The 24,644-nt window shown below is 51.6% G+C and overlaps 9 protein-coding genes across 9 annotated transcripts; 4 read left to right on the plus strand and 5 right to left on the minus strand.

The window, feature by feature from the left end:
- Positions 1–322: 322 nt before the first annotated feature.
- Positions 323–2,662, plus strand: ALT_7408 (Zn(II)2Cys6 transcription factor; the record flags this gene model as incomplete). The annotated part of the gene is made up of 5 exons (XM_033560799.2): positions 323–1,153; positions 1,242–1,420; positions 1,479–1,777; positions 1,825–2,048; positions 2,111–2,662. 5 exons carry the CDS (start codon positions 323–325, stop codon positions 2,660–2,662), a joined length of 2,085 nt encoding a protein of 694 aa, XP_033416690.2.
- A 1,582-nt stretch (positions 2,663–4,244) lies between these two features.
- Positions 4,245–7,781, plus strand: ALT_7409 (hybrid sensor histidine kinase/response regulator; the record flags this gene model as incomplete). Its single annotated transcript, XM_089600260.1, has 7 exons — positions 4,245–4,315; positions 4,367–5,293; positions 5,339–5,441; positions 5,499–6,025; positions 6,071–7,108; positions 7,154–7,524; positions 7,570–7,781. The coding sequence occupies 7 exons, from the start codon at positions 4,245–4,247 to the stop codon at positions 7,779–7,781; spliced, it is 3,249 nt and encodes a 1,082-aa protein (XP_089455445.1).
- A 107-nt stretch (positions 7,782–7,888) lies between these two features.
- Positions 7,889–8,208, minus strand: ALT_7410 (uncharacterized protein; the record flags this gene model as incomplete). Its single annotated transcript, XM_033560801.2, has 2 exons — positions 7,889–8,055; positions 8,103–8,208. 2 exons carry the CDS (start codon positions 8,206–8,208, stop codon positions 7,889–7,891), a joined length of 273 nt encoding a protein of 90 aa, XP_033416692.2.
- A 393-nt stretch (positions 8,209–8,601) lies between these two features.
- On the minus strand, positions 8,602–9,363 carry ALT_7411 (putative short chain dehydrogenase; the record flags this gene model as incomplete). Its single annotated transcript, XM_033560802.2, has 1 exon — positions 8,602–9,363. The coding sequence occupies one exon, from the start codon at positions 9,361–9,363 to the stop codon at positions 8,602–8,604; it is 762 nt and encodes a 253-aa protein (XP_033416693.2).
- Positions 9,364–10,773: 1,410 nt separating this feature from the next.
- ALT_7412 (putative ABC multidrug transporter) lies at positions 10,774–15,239 on the plus strand (the record flags this gene model as incomplete). The annotated part of the gene is made up of 9 exons (XM_033560803.2): positions 10,774–10,965; positions 11,009–11,053; positions 11,098–12,556; positions 12,603–13,200; positions 13,252–13,526; positions 13,572–13,650; positions 13,734–14,439; positions 14,496–15,092; positions 15,141–15,239. 9 exons carry the CDS (start codon positions 10,774–10,776, stop codon positions 15,237–15,239), a joined length of 4,050 nt encoding a protein of 1,349 aa, XP_033416694.2.
- Positions 15,240–15,318: 79 nt separating this feature from the next.
- Positions 15,319–16,128, minus strand: ALT_7413 (uncharacterized protein; the record flags this gene model as incomplete). The annotated part of the gene is made up of 1 exon (XM_033560804.2): positions 15,319–16,128. The coding sequence occupies one exon, from the start codon at positions 16,126–16,128 to the stop codon at positions 15,319–15,321; it is 810 nt and encodes a 269-aa protein (XP_033416695.1).
- Positions 16,129–17,757: 1,629 nt separating this feature from the next.
- ALT_7414 (5'/3'-nucleotidase SurE) lies at positions 17,758–20,781 on the plus strand (the record flags this gene model as incomplete). The annotated part of the gene is made up of 6 exons (XM_033560806.2): positions 17,758–17,929; positions 17,980–18,674; positions 19,960–20,199; positions 20,249–20,477; positions 20,542–20,675; positions 20,746–20,781. 6 exons carry the CDS (start codon positions 17,758–17,760, stop codon positions 20,779–20,781), a joined length of 1,506 nt encoding a protein of 501 aa, XP_033416697.2.
- Positions 20,782–21,649: 868 nt separating this feature from the next.
- ALT_7415 (uncharacterized protein) lies at positions 21,650–22,168 on the minus strand (the record flags this gene model as incomplete). Its single annotated transcript, XM_033560807.2, has 1 exon — positions 21,650–22,168. One exon carries the CDS (start codon positions 22,166–22,168, stop codon positions 21,650–21,652), a length of 519 nt encoding a protein of 172 aa, XP_033416698.2.
- Positions 22,169–23,267: 1,099 nt separating this feature from the next.
- On the minus strand, positions 23,268–24,413 carry ALT_7416 (AA9 family lytic polysaccharide monooxygenase; the record flags this gene model as incomplete). Its single annotated transcript, XM_033560808.2, has 1 exon — positions 23,268–24,413. One exon carries the CDS (start codon positions 24,411–24,413, stop codon positions 23,268–23,270), a length of 1,146 nt encoding a protein of 381 aa, XP_033416699.2.
- Positions 24,414–24,644: the final 231 nt, after the last annotated feature.

Genomic DNA, 24,644 nt, shown 5'->3' on the forward strand with positions numbered 1-24,644 from the left:
GGAGAGGAAGAGAGGCCATGGAGTCATAGCTATTCCCGGTGGGATAGTCCGTGAGAAGCAATAGACGAGGCCTCGCTCACTCTTTTAGCATAACTAGCCCTCTCGTAACGTTCTAAGTCTTATCAAGCTGGAATAGAACCTCACAGAGCGTCTTCTCACCTCAGTCACGATGTTGTAGCAAAGCACCGTGGTGGGCAAACTCGGAAATACGGACCAATCACGTGATGTAAATCCGAGATTTTTCTCCCGCGATGTACCCGGAGGACAAAGCAATGAGAACAACTTGCCCCTTAGGGTCCGGTTATTTCAGTTATTTTATTGAATGGCTGAAACCCTTCAATCAGGCGAGCCATCCGGTTGGCGAATACCCAAGGCTTGTCAAGAATGCAGAAAGCGAAAAATCAAGTGTAATGGAGTCAACCCCTGCAAGACGTGTCGGGTGCGGAACACTCCATGTGTCTACCGGGATGTGATCCGGCAGCGCAAGAAAAAGAAGCATGGCGTCGTAGACGAGGGCCTGGCTTCCCGTGAATCTACACGCCCTGAGCTCGGTACACAGCAGCCATCCTCACCGCTGCCCCAGCCGGTAGGCCGCCGAAACAAATCAGCCAGCTATACTTTCCACAACAGTGTTTCAGCAACGCACATGGCATCTCCGTCATGCAAGGTGCAACTGTATTATGGACCGACGTCCCATTTTACTCTTATGCATGAGATTTACCGGGGGTTGGTTTCGAATCAAACCACTCATCCCGAGGAGCCGCAGGGCGAAGTCGAAGAGGCTGGGGCTGGGCTTGATATGTTCAGTGTTCGGGGCATCTTCTTCGGTACTCCAGCCGAGACGCATGATCCCAATAAGGGGATTGATACCACAGTCGCCCCCGTGATGTTCTTGCCGTATGAGCTGGCCAGAATATTTCTGCAACGATTTTTGTCCACGCTGTACCATCTGGTGCCATTCTGGTCCAAAGAGCTTTATGAGCGCCAGCTAGAACACTTGTATCTCCCTTCCTCAGGTACCGGCTCTGATGTCTGTGCCAACTCCATCTTACTGATGGCTTTGGCCATGGGATCCCTGGGCACACAGCATTATCGCTGGGGAGATATTCTGTTTGAGCGGGTCAAGGCGTCTTGTCCTTCCTGGGATGACGTGGTGAATCTGGAGATTGTACAGCTGTCATTGATGATGATAAGTATATTCCGTCCTCTGCGGTGTAAGCTTATGCCTGACGCTTGGCTAGCACGCTCATTTTCAAACGGAGCAAGGTCGCCCAAATTCTTCCTTTCTCTACCTGGGCACAGCTGCGAGGAAGGCCATCTCAGCTGGCTTGCACAAGGAATCGCCGACTGAAGGAGGAGAGGGTAGGGAAATTGTGGAACAAAGACGATTGACCTTTTGGTCCTTGTTTTTCTACGAGACGTTCGTCCTTGCTCACTGATTCTGCCTTTGTAAAATCGCTCTGCTGACGGCTCGCCAGCTGGATTTGCTTTCATCTTGGTCGCCCAAGCTCGCTCTCGTCGAGGGACGTTGGCATTGCACCTCCCAAAGATCCATTTATTCTCATTCTTATTCACCTCACAAACGTCATGGCTCGTTCGGCAAACGAAATTTACGGCCGACCGCACGACTCATTGCTGCAAATGTGGAAGCTGGCCAGATCCATCTCAGAAGACCTTCGTTGTTACGACGAGAAAATGAAGCTTGCTCTCGGGTTCGGGCTTGACAAATGCCCCCAGCCGGGTGCTGTCGGAGTTCGGCAGGCCATTCTCATAACCTGTAAGTCATTGATATGCAGTAGTGAACGGACAAGCTAAGAAAGATAGTATACTATCACACCATCCTTTTGACGTTTCGACCGTTCTTGATCTTTCGCGGACGATGGCAGCGCGATACCAAAAAGTCTTCTTGCGAGACTGGGCCCAACCCAACTAAACGTCCGACGGAAATGCCGGCGTGGCTGAACGAGGCGTGCGACCACGCGGTCCACGCTGCGTGTAGAACTCTCCATCATCTATGTGAGGCTGCTATCGTCAATGAGTTTGTTCGGGTATGCTTTCCTCGTATGCAAACATCGGAGTTTTACACATATCGGAGCTAAAAAGTCGTTAGGAACTTCGCTATCATGGCTTCTTCGTGACCAGCGCCTGCTTTGCACTTATTTACGACTTCATGTATAATGAGAAAGTTGCTCCTACACACCTTCCATGGGTTCACGTGGGCATCCAATGTCTTGGAGCCATGCGGCCGGGGGATCCCATCACAAGCTCTATTTCAGCTATACAAACTGTCCTGAAGAAACTGCACCCGTCATATGAATGGGTGCCACCTGGACCTGTCCAGGGTCGGGCATATGCACCAAACCCTATGGGCCCGGCATCATCTCACCCATATGCTAGTGGAGACGCATCGAGCCAGACAAATCCTATGCGAGAAGCTTTCCCTAGTGAGACATTTCTAGGAGGGTACCTTCCCACAATGCCAAACATTCAAGTCAACCCGCTTCAGAGCGATATTCCGGAAGCCTCTGCTAGTGTTGGGAGCAGCGAGGATCTCCCAGATTTCAATCTGTCGGACATGGGATGGGATTTTGACTTTTCCACGATGGATCTTGAAGCGTTTTTCTCTATCCAGCCCACTATGAATCCTTCGCAGACACTTTAATTCCGGCGGGATTAAGCGATTCACAGTATAGCTGCTGATCGGTGGCTTTGGCTTTACTACGCCATCATATAGCCTTGCACTTCTGGTCCACCTCGGAATGCCGATACCACTCGAAACATGCAATGCTACCGTTCGCTGGGTTATCTCTGCTTTGTTTGAGGATAAACGTTGTTTTTCTAAGGCTACGGACTCTTCTGCGAACTATTGCTATCTGAGTTCCAACCCGAGAAGGTGAACGTTTTGTCTTCCATGGCTGAGACGGGGAGCGGTCCCCTGCTTTCGACCACCGAGATATCATCATCATAAGCATGCTCGAATATTGAGAGGGAAATGGATAATGTTTCGACTACAAGATCTTATTGTTGTCGGGATTCCCCCGGTATCAACTGAGAGTGATTGGGCGATTACCCACTCGTAAGAGTTTTCGTTTCCAACCAGGAGAATTTGAACCTGTTGATCAAACGTCTCTCTCTGAGCCGAGGTCCAGATCCCGAGATGAAGTCATACACTTTCCAGTCATGCAAAAGACTCTGATTACGAATCTACCTTTTATATTCTGAGCGAGTGCTCAGACTGGACAACGATGAAACTTGTCCTACCTTGCTTCAAGAGTTCAATTTCGTCTCTTAAGCACAATCAGCCTTAGCAGGTATAGATTTCGGTTAAATCAATATAGAATGTTATCTCTGGTACATGCATCTCATTTGCCCGCCAAGTGATAAAATATATTTACGACACTCATACAGAATTAGCAAAAGTTCACTACCATGAGACCTTTTCAAATTGGATATCTAGAGTAATACCTTCCTGCCAACATTTCCGCCGTCCCATCTTACGTAGAATAAATCTCCGGTTGACCCTGTGAATCGGTCGCCAACCTCCTTCCGCATGCAGCAGCTCGCTCGCAAAAATGGTATCTCCGGACCGATCCACGGCCCATTGCGAGGAGGATGCTGGAACCAAACATTCTACCTTACGCAGTAGCAGTAATTGCACTGACGGTGATGGATGGCCTCTCTCTGGTCGAACCAAAACCATCGAATGTATCGTTTCTGCGACCATCTGTGTTTATCTCCCTTGCACTTCTCCAGGCAGCGAAGAAACAACACGATTAGATGGCTAACATTACTCATGCTAGCTTGATTCTTCTATTATTAAAGGATCGTAAGGCTGAATGTCGGAATCAGATTGCCCGACAAATTTCGGTCTTGGCTCTGAGTTTCGGAAGATTTACTTAGCAGCAAGGTGACATTACGCGAGATGGAACCATGGACGAATGCTGAAGTCAGCGATCGACCGGAGCCATCCGTGAGCACAGCTGATGGGTGAACAGCCAATGACACTGTGTACTGGATTGTCTGGTCTACCTAGCTATCTGCTGACTGTTTTCTTGTCCATGGTCTAGACGATCGGAGATATTTCCCCCACAGTTTGAGAACTCTTCATCGGTCCCCCCGAATTTTCCGACATGTACTCCGTCTATTCTTATTCACAGCTCGCTGTGCTTTTGCCATTCTGTGTCGATCTCTGATCACCGAACAAGCTTGTGTGACCAAGTCTAGGATGCATCGCTAACTCGATGATGCCACTGTCGGGCTCTGCGGTATCACCTCTGCTGAGCACTGCGCAAGGAACGGTCCTAGAGCAGGACGAGTATGTCTCATGCTTCATTCTGCGTTGAACGAGTCTTTACTGACTGAATAGGTTTCGTTCGTCTCACTCTCAGGATGGAATCAACGAGCCCCTCGAGGCAGCTAGTGCGCGAGGTACAGTCCACAGGCGAGACAAGTCAAGTCCAGCGGCTTCCTTGATCGCTTACGCACAATTGGCGACGTATCGGTTCGGCTGCAGCCAGTCGTTTGTGGTTCGTTTCGAGCGAGGACAGGCAAATATCATCGCGGAAGCATCACCTTCCCTCCTGTTAGATGGAGAGGGCGGGGTTGATGTTGATGAGGGTCACCGGCAAGTAAAGGTGTTGAGCCTGCGCCTGGCTGAGGCTCATGTCGTCGATACTCCCAACGTTATTACCAACAGCACCCGTTGTATCATACGTGATCTCACGCAGGACAATCATTATGACAACCAGGAGATCCAGTTCTTCGCAGCGGTCCCGATTCATGATGTGAACAAAGATACTACTGGCGCTGTTTGTGTAGTAGACAAGACGCCACATCGGAATTTTGGAGATGGCGAGGTCGCAAGCATGCAGGAGATTGCTGATCTGGTTGCTTGTAGCATCAAGGAGAGCTCGGCCGAAGAGGACCATCTTCAAGCAGAGCGGCTCATCAATGGTCTGACCACTTTCGTCAGCGGTCAGGTCGTCCCTGACCTTGAACAAAGCTATCACTTCAAGAGACGGCCATCATACCTTCCTGGTATCGATGATATTTCGCTCTCTGAGAAATGTAGCGTGGGCTCGCCACAATACACGCATCCTCAGACCCCGGGGACCCCGCCAAACCAGTTCTTCTCAAGAATCCACGGAAGGCGAAATTCGGTGACTGTTATCGAGGGAAGCACAGTATCCCACTCAATGTCGCTTTTGTTCTCTCGTGCTAGTGCTTTACTTCAGAAATGTATGGAGCTGGATGGCGTGCTTTTTCTGGACGCCACTCGAAGTAATGCTCGAAGGTTCGTCTCACTTGACACTGCTCGTCATCAATCTAACGTCTCTAGCTCCTGCTCTCCTAGCATGAGTGACTTGGAAATGTTCTCCAAGGACGGCGATTCTGCCATCAACTCTCCGGGCCTATCCTCAGCCGGGCCTTGGCGAGAGAGGGTATGCGAGCCTTTGGGCTGTGCGTCATCGGGATCTGCAAATCGCTGTACCTCGCAGTATTCCATCTCAGAAGGCTTGCTGCATGACTTGTTTGCCGCGTATCCAAAAGGCACCATCTTGAATTCCCGCACCCTGGTTGACTGTACCAGTCAGAAATGTGGTCATGGCACGGATGCAAAGGGATCGCGTCATCACGCGATCATCCTTCGTCTGGTACAAGACCTCCCAGAGGCCAGGTCACTCGTTTTTCTGCCAATGTGGAACTGGAATACATCGCGCTGGCTGGCTGGAGCCCTCTTGTGGACATGTGACAGTCAACGACCTTTTAACCAAACCGATTTGTTCTATGTCAAGGCCTACGGTGACGCAATTGTATCAGAAGCGGCTCAAATGGACTGGCAGGCGACAGAAAAGTCCAAATCAGATCTATTGTCATCCGTCAGCCACGAGCTAAGATCACCACTCCATGGCATGCTTGCCAGTGTAGAGCTGTTGCACACCACAGATCTTCAACCGGCTCAGCAGGATATGCTCACGATGATTGAAACCTGTGGCCTGACACTGATGGATACGCTGAATTACCTGTGAGTTGGCAGCTCCGCCGCAGGATCTCACTAACATAAATGAAGGCTGGATTTTACAAAAATCAACAATCTGACTAGTGCGGACGCAAAGAATGACGGGGATACTGAGACCTCCCTCGCCGATCTAACGTGCGAATTCGATTTGGACACTCTGGTAGAGGATGTGGCGGACACGTTGTATGCCGGTCACCGGTCCCTGGTTAACGCTTCCCAAGTCGCCGGCCGGTACCTGCCGAGCGGGCCAACGGTGGGAATTAGATCTGCCAAGGGTACCGAGAACCCCACGGAATCGAACGACTTATCAGTGATTGTGCGGATTGAGCCAGGAGACTGGAAAGTGCGATCCATTCCCGGCGGATGGAGAAGAATCGTTATGAACCTGCTCGGCAATGCGTTCAAGTTCACCAAGTCTGGTTTCATTGAGGTCACCCTCGCCAGGAAGATTGAGAGAACTGGCGGCACGAAGAGGGTGTATGCTCATTTGACAATCACAGATACCGGATGTGGCATCTCTCCGGAGTACCTGGAGCATAAACTATTTCATCCATTCACCCAAGAGAACATCCTGACGGAAGGGGTTGGCCTGGGACTAAGTATTGTCGACCGGCTAGTGACAAATGCGGGTGGCCAAATTGACGTGAAGAGTACAGTCGGTACTGGAACTCAATTCGACGTGTACATTCCAGTTGAATTCGTCGATAAGCTGGAGGAAGGTGCTTCTGAGCAAGAGCAACCACAGAGCGTGTCAGTCTCTCGAGTTATTCTGGTCGGCCTGAACGTGTTTGCCAGTATGAAGACGTCAAGCCGAAGACTGAGCGTTGACGCCAAGAGGAAGCTGTCAGTTCGCAGTGCACTGAGTAATGTAATCCTCGGCCAGCCTGGCTGGACAGTCTCCTTTGCCGACACCTTGTCTCGAGCGAAGGGCGATATTGGTATTGTCGAGGAGAGCAGTCTGGCTGAGATGGCAGAACCAGAGCAAATAACTACAGGCCTGAAGGCACTGGTCATACTAGGACAGTATGGTAGTAACCTGTCAGTCGATCCTGTTACGAAAGAGCTGGATGTGGTCTACGTTCCTCAACCGTAAGTAGCACCAGAGTCTGAGCAAGAGTGAAACTAACAGGATAGACTCACGCCTCGGAAAATCATCGGCGCCCTTCATGCACTTTCCAGCTTGCCCGAAGCATCGGAACATATCGGTAGTGCCGATAGTCTGCCACATCGTCAGCGCAGCTTATCGGAAGCTTTTGCCTTGGCCAAACAGACCGAGTCACCACCGGTGGTGGAGGAAGCCGTGGGCGAGTTCCGTGCCTCGACGCCCAAGGCATCAAAAACGATTGATCGCCATGTACTGATTGTGGACGATAATGACATCAATATCAAAATATTGGCTACTTTTATGCGTCGCATTGGCTGCAGCTACGAGACAGCGAATAACGGACTCGTGGCGCTGGAGAAGTACCAGCAGGCCCAGCGCCAGTTCAACTATGTCCTAATGGGTAGGTTGCGTCCTTTGAGAACTATGACCCGGCTAACAGCAATAGATATTTCAATGCCAGTTATGGATGGGATCATGTCCACAAGCAAGATTCGAGAGTACGAGGAGGAGAATTCCCTTCCCCGGGCTGCCATCATGGCCGTGACAGGTGTCGCGTCGGCGACGATGCAGCAACAGGCATTTGCCGCGGGGATTGATGATTATCTGGTGAAACCTCTTTCACTGCGTGATTTGAAACGAGTGATGAATATTGCATGACGACTTTACCAGCAAATTGTAAAAGTTTTATACCACAGCTTCAATAAAAACCTTCCATCATTCAATAATACAGCAATATCCCAATAGTATATCAATACTCAAGATAGCTAACAACCATGACTCCCTTCCGTCGCTGGATCCGTACAACCATTGGAACACACCTTCGCATGTCCCACATCCCCCGGATTCTTGCAGTGGAACAGCACATTCTTCAGATCCGCAGTCTCCAGACCCTCCGCCTTGAGAACAGCCTTGAGGTCCGACTCAGTAAAGCCTGCATCCATTAGTACTGCCATCAAAGAGTGGCAACAGAAAAAATACCCTTATCAGCAATGAGCTTATTAGCGCAGTAATCGAAACTCGGCGTGCATGTTTTCGCGCCTAGAGCGGCGCCGGCCAGCGCGAGGAGGAAGAGGATTGTGTTCATTTCAGTTTGTGGGTGTTTGTCTGAGAGTGAGAAGGCCAGGGGGGATTTATGTACGCTCTAAATGTTTGTTGTAAGTCGGGCCTCGTATTTTGAGGTATTTATTGCAATGGAATGACTGGAATGTGGTTCGGGTGGTTGGCATGGATGACGGCGCGTGGCATGCGGTTTGTGCGCCATACTGGGCTTCAGATTGATTTGGATCTTGTGCGAGCTACTGAACAGATATGTGGAATGTGGATTCATGGCTATGATGTACCTCTCTAGAGTCGGGGATATGGGTTGGGGAGATGTTTCTGTTGGAATATTTTCTGTGGTATGACCGTTCACGCTGAAGCGGAACTATTCTATCATAGGGTTTCCATCTCTCAAGACAGTCTATTACCAAGACACGGATTAATGCAACCGCAACGTAGTCAACCCCCCATCAACAACAAGCTGCTCCCCCGTGGTGAAGGTCGCCTCGAACCCCAAAAACACCACAGCCCTAGCCACCTCTTCCGGCTCCGCAATCCTCCCCATCGGCGTACTCTTCACCCCCTGCCCCTCAAACTCCACCAAGTCCTCCTTCGACGCCCCCACAACCCCCATCGTCGGCGTCTTCACAAAACCAGGTGACACAGCGTTCACACGCACCTGCATACCCACCAACTCCGCCGATAGCGTCTGCACAAACGAGTGCACCGCCGCCTTGGAGGCAGCGTACACGCTCATCCCCGGGATGCCCATCTGATTCGCGACAGATGTGGTAAACACGATTGCGCCGCCAGACCTAACCATCGGCGCGAGTTTCTGCGCGGCGAAGAACGCGCCGAAGACGTTTGTGTCGAAGGTGCGGCGGAAGGAAGCCTCCGAGACGTCCGTGAAGGGCTCAAGTGCGGCGTATCCCGCGTTGATGAAGAGGAGGTCAACTGTGCGGCCTGTCCCAAAGAAGGACGAAGCTGCCTCGACGAGGGTGTCAATGGACGGTAAAGAGGTGATGTCGCAGGGGATGACTTTGGCGGCGGGGCCGAGCTGGGCTTGCGCGGAGCGGATGGGGTCTGGACTGCGGCCGGTGACGAGGACTTTGGCGCCTTGGGACTGGAGGAGCTGGGCGGTTGCCAGGCCGATGCCGTGGCTGCCGCCGATGATGAGGGCTGTTTTGTTTGTGTAGGACATTGTACTATGTGGTTGTTGAGCTGGGGTCGAGGGTCTTGAAGAATAATTGGACTGTTTCGAGCATGGCTTGGGACTTATATGCTTCTTCTCTGGCCGTTCGACTGTGAACAGTACAGCTTGCTGACCAATTCTGTATTTCTAATCATCGTTCCCAGGTATAGACGGTGTGTCACGATATGAGATGGAGCTCGTATTCCTCCTTGGCTACTTGGCATACTGGAGTTCTGTGAGTCAATATCGTCAAGGGTATGGATTATTATAAATCATTGTAACATGTGGTCTGACAAATCAGTGAAGCAATCCATTCAGTGAAGAGATATGATCCCACGAAGGTATTTGGCGTTATGCGATACTGGATACTGATGACGGGTGCGAGTCGGACGACCTGCCAAGAATTGAACTGACAGCTATGTCCGCTTGCAAAAGAGAGACTAGAATGTTAATGAGCGTAAATTCAGCCTGTTTTACCAAATAATAGACATTAGCATCGTTTGCTCTTCGCGGAGTGTCAGATGTCTCACACAGCGACAGGCTGTCAACAGGTTCGGATGGACTCAATGACCGCATCCTCATCCCTCGTATTATTAGTCCGGAGAGCTCTTTCGTCCTAAGGGCCTCGGAAGTGGACAGGACAGCAGGGTGAAGTCAGCGCGGAGTATGACCTTGGACGACCAAGTCAATCCTAGTCGCGAGCGCGAATCTCGGATATACCATCAGTACGTAGGCTACTATGTAGGTTTATAGTGCTTATAGGGTTGGTCACCCATTTGAGCGAAGTACTCTCTCCAACAGGTGATTCGTTAATGGCTGTTGTGCTGGGTAGCAGGTCACTACTCCCAAGGAAGCCTATCCGGGGGGTTGAGCTTGACGCACGTCGGCATTATGGCAATGACAGGGGTGTCTGTCTCATCAATCAGTACTAAGTATGAAACAAACCACACTAGCCCAATTCAACCGAGGCCTCTCACTTGACAGCTACACCTAAGGGAAATACCCGACTCCGTTGCCAAGAAGAGACAGCCGTTTTCCGGCATTAGCCACGGAATTCAAGGAAGACAAGACTAGCAAAGTGGGCCAGCTTGATCAAGCTTGTAGCTTCAAGATCTAGAGCTTTAATCCCTTCGAGAAATTCTTCGCTGGGGTGGAGATTGTCTTACCTTTTCTTAAGGCTTGATGAGAAATATATCCGACACTCGGCATGCCGAGGAGAAGAGGATGCTGTGATTGGCTGAGAGCTCTAACAATGGGACCCGGATTTGCGGATATACATAGGATGTACGGATTTACGGGTTAATCTGATACGCATGAAACTGACATTGTATAAATAGTTGGGTTGGACCAATTTAGCTTTAGATATGCTATTTCCATGGTCGAGTTGTTTTCTTTGAAAGGTTAAGCAGATCGTGCAGAATGGACACCCCCTCATCCGGCACGATCGACCTCGAACACGGTGATAGAGGGCTACGGAAGCGACTAACCCTCACGTTTCGAAATGTCAGTGTCCATGTCACGGCACCAGATGCCGCCTTGGGGGATACGCTTCTCTCTGTGGCTGATCCGCGGCAGTACCTGGGGTTCTTGAAAGGGAGTCGGCCGAAGAGGGTATGTCAACACTGAGTTAATAAGGCAAATGCTAACGGAATAGACTATCCTGAAAGATGTCAGTGGGCAGGTCAAACCAGGTGAAATGGTAAGGTTAACCCCAATGCCGTGGTGATGCAACTAACCTGTCAGTTACTGGTGCTCGGTCGTCCCGGGTCAGGATGTACCTCGCTTCTGCGCGTCCTTTCCAACGACCGCGAATCCTTTGACGAAGTCGTCGGCGAAACACGATACGGGAGCATGGACCACATCGCTGCGAGACGCTTCCGCCAGCAGATCATGTTCAACAACGAGGACGACGTGCATTTCCCCACGCTGACGGTCAACCGCACGATGAAGTTTGCACTGCGGAATAAGGTGCCCCGGGAACGGCCAGAGGGACAAGGGTCGAAGGAGTTTGTGCAGGAGCAACGGGACAGTATCCTCACTGCGCTGGGGATTCATCACACGACAAAGACGCTGGTAGGAAACGAGTTTATCCGCGGTGTCTCTGGTGGGGAACGAAAGCGCGTGTCGCTCGCCGAGGTGATTGCCGGACAGAGCCCGGTTCAATTCTGGGATAATCCCACCGGGGGCCTCGACTCCAAGACGGCTGTTGAGTTCGCCCGGCTGCTGCGCCGCGAGGCGGACATTAACCAGAAGACGATGGTGGCTACCATGTACCAGGCTGGCAATGGCATCTACAACGAGTTCGATCAGGTTCTGGTTCTAGCTGATGGACGGGTGACCTACTACGGACCGCGACACCTGGCAAGGAGCTACTTTGAGGATATGGGCTTCGTCTGTCCGAAGGGAGCGAATATCGCTGATTTTCTGACCTCCGTGACGGTGCTCACCGAGCGCATTGTACGGCCCGGGATGGAGGATCAAGTTCCCAGCACCGCGGAGGAATTCGAGGCCCGCTACCGCCAGAGCGACATCTGCCAGAAAGCAACGGAAGGATTTGACCCGCCGGAGAAACTCACTCACGAGGTGGACGAGCTGACTGCCGCCGTGGCCAGCGAGAAACGTAAGCGGCATCTGCCTCGGACTTCAAGTGTCTATACCACAAGTCTCTGGGAGCAGATACAGGCGTGCACCCTCCGCCAGTTCCAGATCATGGCAGGAGACAGACTGTCTCTCATCATCAAGGTGGTATCAGCTATCCTGCAGGCCCTGGTATGCGGAAGTCTATTCTACAACCTCAAAGACGACAGTTCGTCCATCTTCCTGCGCCCAGGTGCGCTCTTCTTCCCGGTCCTCTACTTCCTGCTCGAGTCCATGTCCGAAACAACCGCCTCGTTCATGGGCCGGCCCATCCTCTCCCGCCAGAAACGCTTCGGATTCTACCGCCCGACGGCCTTCTGCATCGCCAACGCCATCACCGATATCCCAGTGGTCCTCGTACAGGTCTCCTGCTTCTGCCTCATCCTATACTTTATGGCCGCGCTGCAGATGGACGCCGGTCGGTTCTTCACCTATTGGATCATCGTCATCGCCAACACACTGTGTTTCATGCAGATGTTCCGCGCCGTTGGCGCACTCTGCAAGCGATTCGGCAACGCATCCAAGATCACCGGGCTGCTGTCGACCATTTTTTTCGTCTATGGAGGTAAGCATGCCCATTTCCCTTTCTAGGGATGTCACTAACAAGCAAGGCTACCTCATCCCCTACGAGAAAATGCACGTCTGGTTCCGCTGGATCTTCTATCTCAATCCTGGCGCGTACGCCTTCGAGGCCCTCATGGCTAACGAGTTTGTTGGTAAATTGCTTCAGTGTGTGCAGCCGGACTATATCCCATACGGGGCAGGATATCCCGGCTCGGAATCGCCGTACCGGGGGTGCTCGATCCCCGGCAGCGAGGGTGACACGATCCTCGGGGCGGCGTATATCCGCGCACAGTACAATTACTCGTGGCATCATATCTGGCGGAGCTTCGGGGTGATTGTTGGATTCTGGATTTTCTTTATTGTCTTGACGGCATCAGGGCTCGAGTTGCTTAATAGCCAGGGGGGATCGTCCGTGTTGCTGTACAAGCGGGGGAGCCAGAAGACAAAATCAGAAGACACTCCGGCCCCGGTGCAGGAGGCCGCGCTGGCGTCGCATGTCAAGCAGTCGACCTTCACCTGGCATGACCTCGACTACCATGTCGCCTACCAAGGACAGAAGAAGCAGCTCCTGGATAAGGTGTTTGGGTTCGTGAAGCCAGGGAATTTGGTTGCGCTGATGGGGTGTTCCGGTGCGGGAAAGACGACGTAAGTAACGTCCTCGCTCCATAAACACAATGTAGCTAACATTGGCAACAGACTTCTTGATGTGCTGGCGCAACGCAAGGATAGCGGTGAGATCTACGGATCTATTCTGATTGACGGCCGGCCGCAAGGAATTAGTTTCCAGCGCACGACGGGATACTGCGAGCAGATGGACGTGCACGAGGCTACAGCCACGGTCCGGGAGGCATTGGTTTTCTCGGCGCTCCTGCGCCAGCCGGCTCATGTTCCTCGGGAAGAGAAACTGGCGTACGTAGATCACATTATTGATCTGTTGGAGCTGCGCGATATCAGTGACGCCCTGATTGGAGGTAGGTACACTGGCCATATTGCCGACGCATGCTGACGTGCGACAGTCCCGGGCGCCGGGTTGAGCATCGAACAGCGGAAGCGAGTCACGCTCGGCGTGGAACTGGTCGCCAAACCTAGCCTTCTGTGAGTGGGCCAATCAAGTGACAGACCAATCTAAAGTTGTGACCTCAAGCAAATTACTGACAGCAGCGTTGCGTGCGCATTAGTTTCCTGGATGAACCCACGAGTGGCCTGGACGGGCAGTCCGCGTACAATATCATCCGGTTCCTGCGGAAACTGGTCGACGGCGGCCAGGCAGTCCTGTGCACGATCCACCAGCCCTCGGCCGTTCTCTTCGAGGCCTTCGACTCGCTGCTACTCCTTGCTCGCGGAGGAAAGATGGCGTACTTTGGCGAAACGGGCAAAGACTCGCAGATTGTGCTGGACTACTTCGCTCGGCATGGAGCCCCCTGTCCTCCTGACGAGAATCCAGCAGAGCACATCGTCGAGGTGATCCAAGGCAACACGGACAAGCCCATCGACTGGGTACAGGTATGGAACCAGTCCGAGGAGAAACAGCGCGCGCTCGCCCAGTTGCAGACACTCAACGCCCTCGGCAAAGCCGACACCGACTACGTCGAGGACACATCCGACTACGCGACGTCGAAATGGTTTCAGTTCACGATGGTGACGAAGCGGCTGATGGTGCAGCTGTGGCGGTCGCCAGACTACGTGTGGAACAAGATCATTCTGCATGTATTTGCAGCGTTGTTCAGCGGGTTCACCTTCTGGAAGATCGGCGACGGCACGTTTGACCTGCAGCTGCGGCTGTTTGCCATTTTCAATTTCATTTTCGTCGCACCGGGGTGTATCAACCAGATGCAGCCGTTCTTCCTGCATAACCGGGATATTTTCGAGGCGAGAGAGAAGAAGGTAGCGTCGCAGACCTACTCCTTGACTCTGTTGTCAACAGTGCTAAAGTACTATAGTCCAAAATCTACCACTGGCTCGCCTTCATCGGCGCGCAGACGGTGTCCGAAATCCCCTACCTCATCCTCTGCGCCACCCTCTACTTCGCCTGCTGGTACTTCACCGCGGGATTCCCCACCACGGCCAGCATCTCGGGACACATGTACCTGCAGATGATCTTCTACGAGTTCCTGTACACATCCATCGGACAGGGGATCGCGGCGTACGCGCCCAACGAGTACTTCGCAGCGGTGATGAATCCGGTGCTGATCGGCGCGGGGCTGGTCAGCTTCTGCGGCGTTGTGGTGCCCTTCTCGCAGATGCAGCCGTTCTGGCGGGACTGGCTGTACTACCTCGATCCGTTCACGTATCTGGTTGGCGGCCTGCTGGGTGAGGTCCTCTGGGATGTGGAGGTGCGCTGTGATCCGTCGGAGCTGGTGCGGTTTAGTGCGCCGGTGGGACAGACGTGCGGGGAGTACATGGCTGCGTTCCTGGCTGAGAAGCCGGGTTATCTGGTTGATGGGAATGCGACGATGTGTGAGTTCTGTCAGTATTCGACTGGGGCGGACTATGCGCGGACGTTTAATCTGAAGGAGCGGTATTACTCATGGAGAGATGTAAGCCCTTCCCTGTTCAGGATGACAAGAGAGATACTGACGATGCAGACCGGGATTACGGCGCTGTTTTGCATCTCAAGCTATGCGATGGTATTTTTGATGATGAAGCTGAGGAGCAAGAAGACCAAGAGTGCGCGGTCGGAGTAGAGAATCTTATAGACAATGTATATAAACAAAGATAATATAGACAGAAGAAAATCTATAGATATAGATGAGGGCGATAAAACTACAACCTCATCCGCGCAGCCGCCGGTGAGCGCACCCGCGCAACATCAACCAACCTGCCGAGAATAACATACTCCAGCTTCAGCTTGATGCTATACACCAACGCCTTGAACGTAACCTGAAAGGTAAAGAACCCCAGATACTGCACAACCACGACAGAAACATCCAACATCATGATAATCATATTTATGACGATCAGCTGCACAAGCACCCCATGCGAGCGACGATCCGCATCCATCTTCAGCAACGGCACCGCCTTGTAGATATACAGCCCGGAGAGCAGCAATTCCTGCAGACAGAAGCCAACAAGCTGTACGCGCTCCATGACGTCGAACGCGGTAGCCACGCCATTGGACCCGCGCAGGGCGTTCGTCGCGAACTCCAGCGCCGTGCAGGAGATGTGCAGGACTGCCCCGTCCACGATGATCAGGTATAGCAAGACTTTCAAGACGCGGCGGTTATCGAGCACTAGATTCAGCCGCGACCAGAGGACGAGCGACTGCCCCGTGACCATTCCCGACCAGCCGACATCGAGGATGGCGATTTCAAGAAAGTAATTTGTAAAGGTGATACTGTAGATCTTGAGGACGTAGCCGAGGCCGAAGGGAATGATGCAGAAGGAGGCCACGAGGAGGGACCAGAAGTAGGGGCCGGAGTAGCGCTTGAAGGTGTTGAAGCAGAGGACGATCAGGTCGAGGGCGTTGCACCAGGCGACGGCGATGAAGGTTGGGTAAACATATTGCTGGACGATGGGGGAGTGGAGGTGGTGGTCGAGCCCTAGACCTGTCGAGGTGGTATTGAAGGTAGGCATGTAGCCATGCCAGAGGGAAAGGAGAGAGAAAAAGTGGAGATGAGAATGGGGACAAAAAATGGGGATCTGGAGTCGGTTATCAATAATTCTCTGGGGCTTGTCTCCCCTCGGTACCGGCCAGCCAATTGCGTCATGCCAGTTGATCCTATGGGGCTGATAAAGTGTTGTGAGTGGCTGGAGATTGTGGGCTGGCCAATCAGATTGTGCTGATACCATGTCTAGGCCAATGATAAGCCAGGGCCTCAGTAGTAAGCTAGGTATTATTGTAGGGTGGTAAGTAAGAGGTAGAGAGCTATAGTTATTAGAGAGGGATTCTTCAGATATAACTGTGTTGACTACAGTTGTGGTATCACCATTAACTGATTGTTGACATCCTGTAGGCTCTCAGTGTCTACTGACAAAGACTGGCGGCACTTGAGGATACTCGGTACTTGGGAACTTTGACATTGGGTCTTATAGCTATACTCTGTAAGATGTCAAAGTCTTCAGATTATATCTGAGTTGCCTGGTATCTTGATGATAGATCAGATCCATGTGGAGCATGGACGCTGGGGTGGAGCTCAAGGTGTTGAGGGATCTCATTGTTTTAGCCTATGGAGTACAGTGGAGAATGTCTTTGATATGGAGTATACTTAGCAAAGCTCCATCTGTTCAATTCTAAGTAACATTTGGAGTCCAAAATGTGATCTCCATATCCTTTTTATCTTGTAGAATGATTCTATGGTGTGAATCTAGGAGCCTTGTTAGGCCGCTTCCATACCATACAGCTTGTGTACAGATACCACCTTAATTATGAATGACCAGGTATACTGTTACAGCTCTAGTTCCTGACCTGACTATGAATAGCTAAGACCTCTCAGTACTTTATTTGCTTATATGGAGGCCTTGAAACGCACTAGAAGGTGAGAGTATGAATTTAACACTTACATGCACAATGGGGATTGGCAGCTAACTAAGATAAGTAAAAAGTGTAAACTAGGCTTGATGCCCTTGGTTAGTGTAAACAACACTGTAGGACAACTCTAGCCATTGTTTTTGTGGACAAAGGACTATCCTCTTCTTAGTTGATGTGATGGGGCACGTGTCATACTGACACGGCTCTCATCCTCATAGTGGGATGACGCATGTATTAATAAATGCTGGACTTGTTTACAATATACCTTAATTAAATATTAAGCTAGACTTTGCCAAAGGAACCAAAGGCAAGTGAGGACCGATGAGATAGAGCTATTGAGGAGGTCTCCATAGCCTCCACGCTGTGAAATGATTGGAAACTATCGCAGGAAAGATAACTGCATACTAAGAAATATCCATCGCCTCGGATGTATTCCCGTTTCTGCACAACTTAAACTACTTGGATTGGCAGAGACATGCGGGACTAATAAGATAGTGGCCGTGGTGCCGTCCGTTAATCTGTTTTAATCTATTTGGTTGTTTTCTCCGTCCATCCGATGCTGCACGTGCGCCAGAATATCCCCGAGATCAACATCGCTTGTTCCGATGTGGTACTCTCCTCACTATGCCCTTGATTTTTCCTGGCAGCGTTACATTGAATTCGCTGCGGCAGATGGCTTGCTTAAATTCAGGACAGCCCCCAGCATTGAAACTAGATAACTACCGACCATCACTATGCATCTTCTACCTCTAGTTCTCCTGCCCCTGACAGCCCAGGCCATCAACATCGTCTCATCCAACGACGATGGATGGGCCGAGATTAACATCCGCCAATTCTACAACGCCCTGAGCGCAGCTGGACACTCCGTCGTCGTGTCTGCGCCAGCCGAAAACCAGAGTGGAACAGGTAGTCCCGTTTTCCCTCATCACCGGCTTAATCGCAGCTGACCAACCCAGGCTCCTCCGACAAAACGCCCACCACCCTGACGGAACCATGCGAGTTCAGCAGCTGTCCATCCGGCAGTCCCGCGACAGGCTTTAATGCCTCCGACCCCCGGCTTAACTATGTCAACTCCTACCCTGTCACCTCAATGAAATACGGCATCAGCACCGCGGCGCCCCCGTTCTTCAACGGCGCCCGTCCAGCCCTAGCCGTCTCCGGCCCCAACGTCGGCTCGAACCTCGGCCTGGCCGTGTACTTCTCCGGCACAGTCGGCGCAGCACACTACGCCGCCGAAGCTGGAATCCCGGCGATCGCCTTCTCGGGAAGTTCCGGCTCGCCGACGGCATGGAACGCAGCCGTGCCGGCGTACAGCCAGGTATATGGGCAGCTGGCCACCAAAGTCACCAATAAGATCGTCGCCTCGGGAACGCCATACCTGCCCGACCAGGTCTGGCTGAACGTCAACTTCCCCGAGGTGAGCAATGAGTGTTCCAGCGCGGACGACTTCAAGTTTGTGCTGTCGCGGATCTTCTCGGGGATCTTCTCGGCGGATGATGTCGAGACTTGTGGAAGCTCGCGCCTGCCGACTGAGTCGACAGTCGTGGGTACCGATGGGTGCTATGTCAGTATCTCTGTGGGATGGAGCGACAAGACCGATGCGGCTGCCGATGTGCAGGCGATCGTGCTAGATAAGTTGGGTGATTTGTTGGTTTGTTTGCCTTGATGTCTTAGATGAGCATAAGAAGCAGTGACGCAGAAAAAAAAGAATCCTGCTATCTGCGAGCACAATAGGGCAGTTTACCAGAAGAGACCGTCGCATTCATAGAATAAGCACTGTGACCTCTTAGAACTATTTTAATATTGGATGGCAGTCCTTCTCAATGAAAAGCAAGATAATCCTATCACAAATTCCCATGCTGGTTGCAGGATAGGTCTGAACTGTATTCTCTTTATAATCTGCAAATAGCTGGCCTCTCTCGAGCCAGACCTATCCGGTATGCTATCCTGTTCAATCAGTAAACAATAGCGCGACAATATACTGAGGAAGCACGCAGTGAATAGATCAGAATGTGGTCGCCAGACGGATTATATGATCTTATCATTCACTGCGCGGAAATATGCTGATTGATGTGAATACTACCAGTGATATTGCCTCTGTAGTGAATGTATATTGTCATACATTCATACCCCTTCTCCCAATTCTCCTGTCTCCTGCCCCGTCTCCTCCTCCCAGTCCAACCTTCTTCCCCCGGCGGATACCAGTCCACTACTGGCTCGCGGGCTGTCTGACAAGGGAACTTGCATATATTTACCGTGATGAGGTTCAACTGTCTATCATTCCACCTTGATAAACAAATAGCCAGACGGTTAGAGCCATGCCTTGCAAGACTCATCCAGCAAAGGCGATTGTCAAAAGGTGGTCGTTACCCCGAGCATTGGCAGGACAATATGTTATTTGACAGGCGGCCAGTGCTTGGCTAGGCTACGCAATAAACCGCGACACCATCTCCTCGGATGTTCACATACTAAAGCTCTGCATGGTTGTTCTGCAGAGCGCATTTAGTTGTTGTCCTGGTTCGTCTAATCTTCTCCTCATCGCGAATACGTACATAACGTCTGACTGCACAGGAGACCTAATAGAACCATCTCAATGTTGAATTTCCATCATTGCCCCTTCAGCGGCCCGCAGACTTTCCGGGAACCGTTAAAATACGGACTATGTTCGACAAAGACAACTATGTCAAGTGGAGTGATGCCCCCATTACCGTTGGAGACACATTTGAAGATCTTCATGGGCAAATAACCTATGTGGCTATGCATCGCGAGAGGTGAGTACGACAAGATGTTCGTGCAGAACTTCGAAGGGAGTGCTCCCCGCCTGTAGGCTGTTTCGCTCTGCCCGACTCCGTTGCAGTCTAGGGCCTGATTTAACAATGGCAATGCGTATGTTGTCCACCGCGCCAATGATTACGTCCACACTGACAAGATCAAAGGGAGCCGTCCGCAACAACGTCATCGAGTGGTCACAGGATCCCAATGTCATCCCCGCTCTCCTCGCCCCTGCCGCTCCAAAGGTTGGCGTCCTTGAGATCAAAGCGAAGCAGTTACCGGAGCTCACTCTACCTCGGCCTTCGCGCTCTGAAGTGGCTAATGGCGCTGCCAATGCGGACTGGTTTCCACAATACAAGCGGATCGCCAATATGCCGGAACTGCCGACCCCGCCACCATACAGGGTACTCCAACCAAAAGCTTTCATGAGTCTAGTCTGCCGGGTGCGTCTAGCGCCAGCGCAGCGCCTACTGGGCGCTACCGGTCATTATGAGAATACTTTGCCTCCGTCGGGACATGGGGGACCCCGTCGACGGCCCCCGTGCCCTGCGTCAGAAGGAGCAAAGGGCAATCAAGAAAAAGAAAGCGAATAAGATGAAGGTCAGGGAGATGGATTCATCCAACAGCAAGAGCAACAGCACCAACAACAGAAGCACCAGCAACAATGACAAGAATCGTGAAGGTAAGTTTAGATTCGGTTGAGAATGTAAAACAGATGTCAATTCTGACGGATGTTTTACAGCAAGTCATTATCAGCAAAGGGGGGTGCTTCCAAATGGAAGCACCGCGTGTTAACCACCCCCATGCCCTGCGCCAGAAGGACAAGAGGGCCATCAAGAAGAAGAAGAAAGCAAAGATGGATTCATCCATCAAGACACTGGTAAGACTGTCATTGCCACTACATACGTATGGTAGTGAGCCAAGGCTGATATATGATATTATCATATCAGAGGGTCGAGTTGATCGGCTGGAGAAGACCGCTCTGACGGAAAGGGGTTGCTCATAGGGACGAGATTCCCCCATGTGCATGTTGTCCATTGACCTAAGCATTTGTCAAGGGTGCATCACGAGCATGAGATCTGCTTCGAGGCATACCTTGCGGATTGAAGAGGAGCACCTGCTGCATCCCCGGGACAGAGGCGCATGACGCAGGTTCGATTGGCAAAACCAATGCCCGCACGCCTGAACTTCTCAGGGTGGTTATTGAAGACCTGACAGTCGAAGAAGGTGGTGGGGAGAAAACAGAATGGAACAACTTGTAACATCTGGAGATGTTAGCACATTTGACCAGGACACAGCCCAGCCATATATTCTGCTCCGCCTTCTGCCTGGGGAGGAGAGCTATGCCGCATTGTACCTGCCTTTGTCGAACGTGTCTGTGCCCTAAATCTGCTACAGCTGAAGGTACTGCTCTGGAGTCATTTCCTTGGTATTGGAGGAGATAAGAGTCCGAGGATACTGAGAATGGTGAGTCACCAAGCTCTGGGAATCAGCCAGTCAAACACATCACGAATCTCATATAATACACAAATCGCCATGCTTGATGTCAAGGGATAATATTTAGGTTAGCAGTACGCTATCAACAGCTTTATTTCCCGTAAAATAACCAAAAGAATATATTTTCATTGTCCATGGTAATTTGTGTAACGCTATGGATGATCAACATGAGTTGAAGAAAATTATAAATAAACGTAACAACTGTAAACCAAACACAAAATATCCCTTTTCAACTCGACATTATTACATTGGATGAGTGATTCAACAGTTATGTACCCACACATATGGCGCTATTCAAAAAGTAGGCACCACCGACTCAGGACCATCATCCCAATCCACTATTGCCCCAGCATTGGATCAAATCGCAAATGCCGCCAACACGCCAACAGCCATAACCATTCCCGCCGGCTGGTGTACGACAGCAAGCCCAGTCTGCGTAGACGACGAGGCAGACGCAGTAGTAGTCGCATGAGTTGTAGTCCGGGTGGCCGCAACACCAGTAGTAGTCATCGAGCCCGCAGTAGTGGCAGCAGAGGACGTACTCTCCGTCCGTGTTGGGCTGGCCGTGCCACTACCACTGCCAGACGCAACACTAACATCAGGAAGCAGTTTATCCCGACACTCAGCCGGAATGCCAGCAGCGAATGCGGCGACATCAGCCGCAGGACACGACTTGATGCAGACAAGCATGGGATCGGATGGGCCCTGGAACGACGCGCAGGTGCAGTCGGCGAGTGCCTGGCCCGTTTCATCGCCTTCGCATGCGGAGACTTCGAGATTGGATGTTTCGCAGTTGGTGACGCATTGGCTTTGGCTTTGGGCCAGGGCCGAGGATGCAAGGAGGAGGGCTGTGATAATGGTGTTGGTGAGATGCATCTTGTTTGGAGGGGGATACTGGTATTTTGACTTGAATAGAGAAGATGGAGCTTCAGGAGGAGACGAATTTCAAAAAGGAACTTCAGTCAGGTCTTTAAGCGTGTGGGGATTCAGGGGCCAAGCTTCGGATTCGAGGCTTGGTTTTCAGGAAGCAGCCACCTCGTATTCGTGGTCCAGTTAGGACCAGCCGCTGTCAACGAATTCGTATTATGAAAGCCTATCACCGATGAAGGTATTAATAGTCTTCCCATTCTAGTAATGCCAGGCCGATCCGTCTAGGAAAGTGCGCACCTGACTGAGATCCTCTGCATGTTTCTCCTAATCATAACTCGTCGACTCCGCAGTTGGTTAGGATCACCGGACCCCGGCTACTGGCATCTTTGCGCTGGAATGGATAATCCTCAATGGATAAACAGGTGCTCGACATGTGGATCGATGCTGTTCCCGTACAAGAAGCTAGTTATGCCGAGTTTGTCAAGCTCATTGCTGAAGCTTTGGCTATTCCGCCAAGGGTGGCTTGGCCATATCTTCGACCAAACTTTGACCATTCTATTGGCTAGAGAAACCAAGACAGGAGACCTCAAGAAAGGATCATGCCCTGGGTAGTGCTTCGCGTATTTTAGCGCTAGGCAGTCAAACAGCACCAGTCGTCTCCAGGAGAAACAGACGAGGAGTGAAGAACGTACTGACTCAACTCTAATATCCCTGCTCCATTGGTTGAAATGGTCAAAGTGTGAAATTCCCCTGGAGGATTGAAGTGTGTGCCTTGTGTAGATACTTTGTGGCTTGGAGAACCTAGCAACATATAAAGAGAGAAGATGTTCTGTATGAAAAACTTGAGAATTACCACTTTTCATGGTGATCCTTGCTTACCTACAGGCCATCACCGCCACTTTACTCCACCATTCATTATAGCTGATGTTTCTCGTCGAACACAGTATACCTATTTCGCTCACGGAGACTGTAACTGTAAAAATATCCATAATATATATCTACATCTTTCGCGTATTGCTTTTGAATCATCTGAATGTCTGATCTATATCGGTATCAATGCAGTGTACTTCCAATTGAATGCTCACTATCTAGTACTGTACATCATCTAGTTAGGCACACACTGGGAGTAGTAAGGGTTCCAGGTCTTGCAGGTGGAGCCGGAAGCACAAGCAGTCGGACCAGTCCAGTTCCGTCCGCCGCACTGGCCATAGGTAGTCTGAGTACCGCCAGGGGCAGAAGTGGGCTGGGGAGCCGCCGTGCTAGACGGAACAGGGACGGAGCTGCTGCTGGGGACAGGAGTGCTAGACGCAGGCACCGTGATGAAGGTTGATGGCGAGCTGGAGGGGACAGGGGTGTACTGGGCCTTGGTGGTGGGAACCTGCACGGCGATGGTCGAGTACTTGGACGCCGCAGACGAGGGCACGGGGGTGCTGTCAGCGCCTGAGCCGACGGTTGCGGTGCCGGTCGCGGTAATGGCCGAGGTGGTCTGGGTGATGGAGACGGCGCCGGTGTACATGGCAGGACCGGGGACGGCGTACGAGGCGATTGACTTGTAGATGTCCACCAAGAGACCGGCGTCGCTGTCGGTGTACAGTTCCGTGCCCAGCGTACCAGCGGGCGTGTCGGTGCCAGATCCGGTAACCTTGAGGTTGAAGCACTGGGGGTAGTTCTGCGCGCCGCCTTTCTCAAAGGCGCTATGCAGGGCGATCAGCTCGTGGCGAAGGACGTAGTTGCCAGGCGCAATAGATTTAGGGATCTCGACCATCCAGCTGTTGTTGTTGGCGATGAGCTGGTCGTCGCCCCAGGTGCCCGGCACCGCCGAGTTATCCACCAGTCCTACTCCGTCAATCTTGAAGAATTTGAGCGAAGTTTTGTCGACGGTTGTACACGACTCGCCACAAGACGCCAGCATATCAATAACGGGTCCATGATGTGATTCTGGCCAGGCAGTCCATTGGATTTGAATGCGATCGCCAGCTGCGATTTCGATATAGGCCTGCGCGTTGGTAGCGTTTTGGTGGCAGATGATGTCGGCGGAGTTGTACGCGCTGGGGGCGATGAAGCCGTTGCCGGTGTTGGGGGTGGTCCAAGCGGCGACCTTAGGAGGATCCGACATGTAGGGATAGCTGTTAATGTCAAAACCAGGGTAGGAGACGCCGTTGACAACGACGTTGGTGACGTGGCCGTGGGCAGCGACACGGGTGGCGGACAGCAGAGCTGTCAGGAGAGACAGAGACTTGGTTAGAGACATTGTAAAAGAATGGAAGGCGAAGAGAAGTCAATGAATGAATAGATCGGTGAAAAGAATGTAAGCGACCAGCGCAGACTCAGTCAATGAGAATGAATGAATTGATTGAAGAATGAGGAACAGTGGAATCCATGGAGGAAACTGGTTTCTTTTAAGCTTGAGCGACAGAGTATTCAGCCTGAATGGCTTCAATGTCTCGCAATAATGCGTCTGTGTGTTGAGACAGCGGTTCGT

The sequence above is a fragment of the Aspergillus lentulus genome, assembly GCF_001445615.1.
Source record: "Aspergillus lentulus DNA, contig: Alt13, strain: IFM 54703, whole genome shotgun sequence".
Classification (NCBI taxonomy): Eukaryota; Fungi; Ascomycota; class Eurotiomycetes; order Eurotiales; family Aspergillaceae; genus Aspergillus; species Aspergillus lentulus.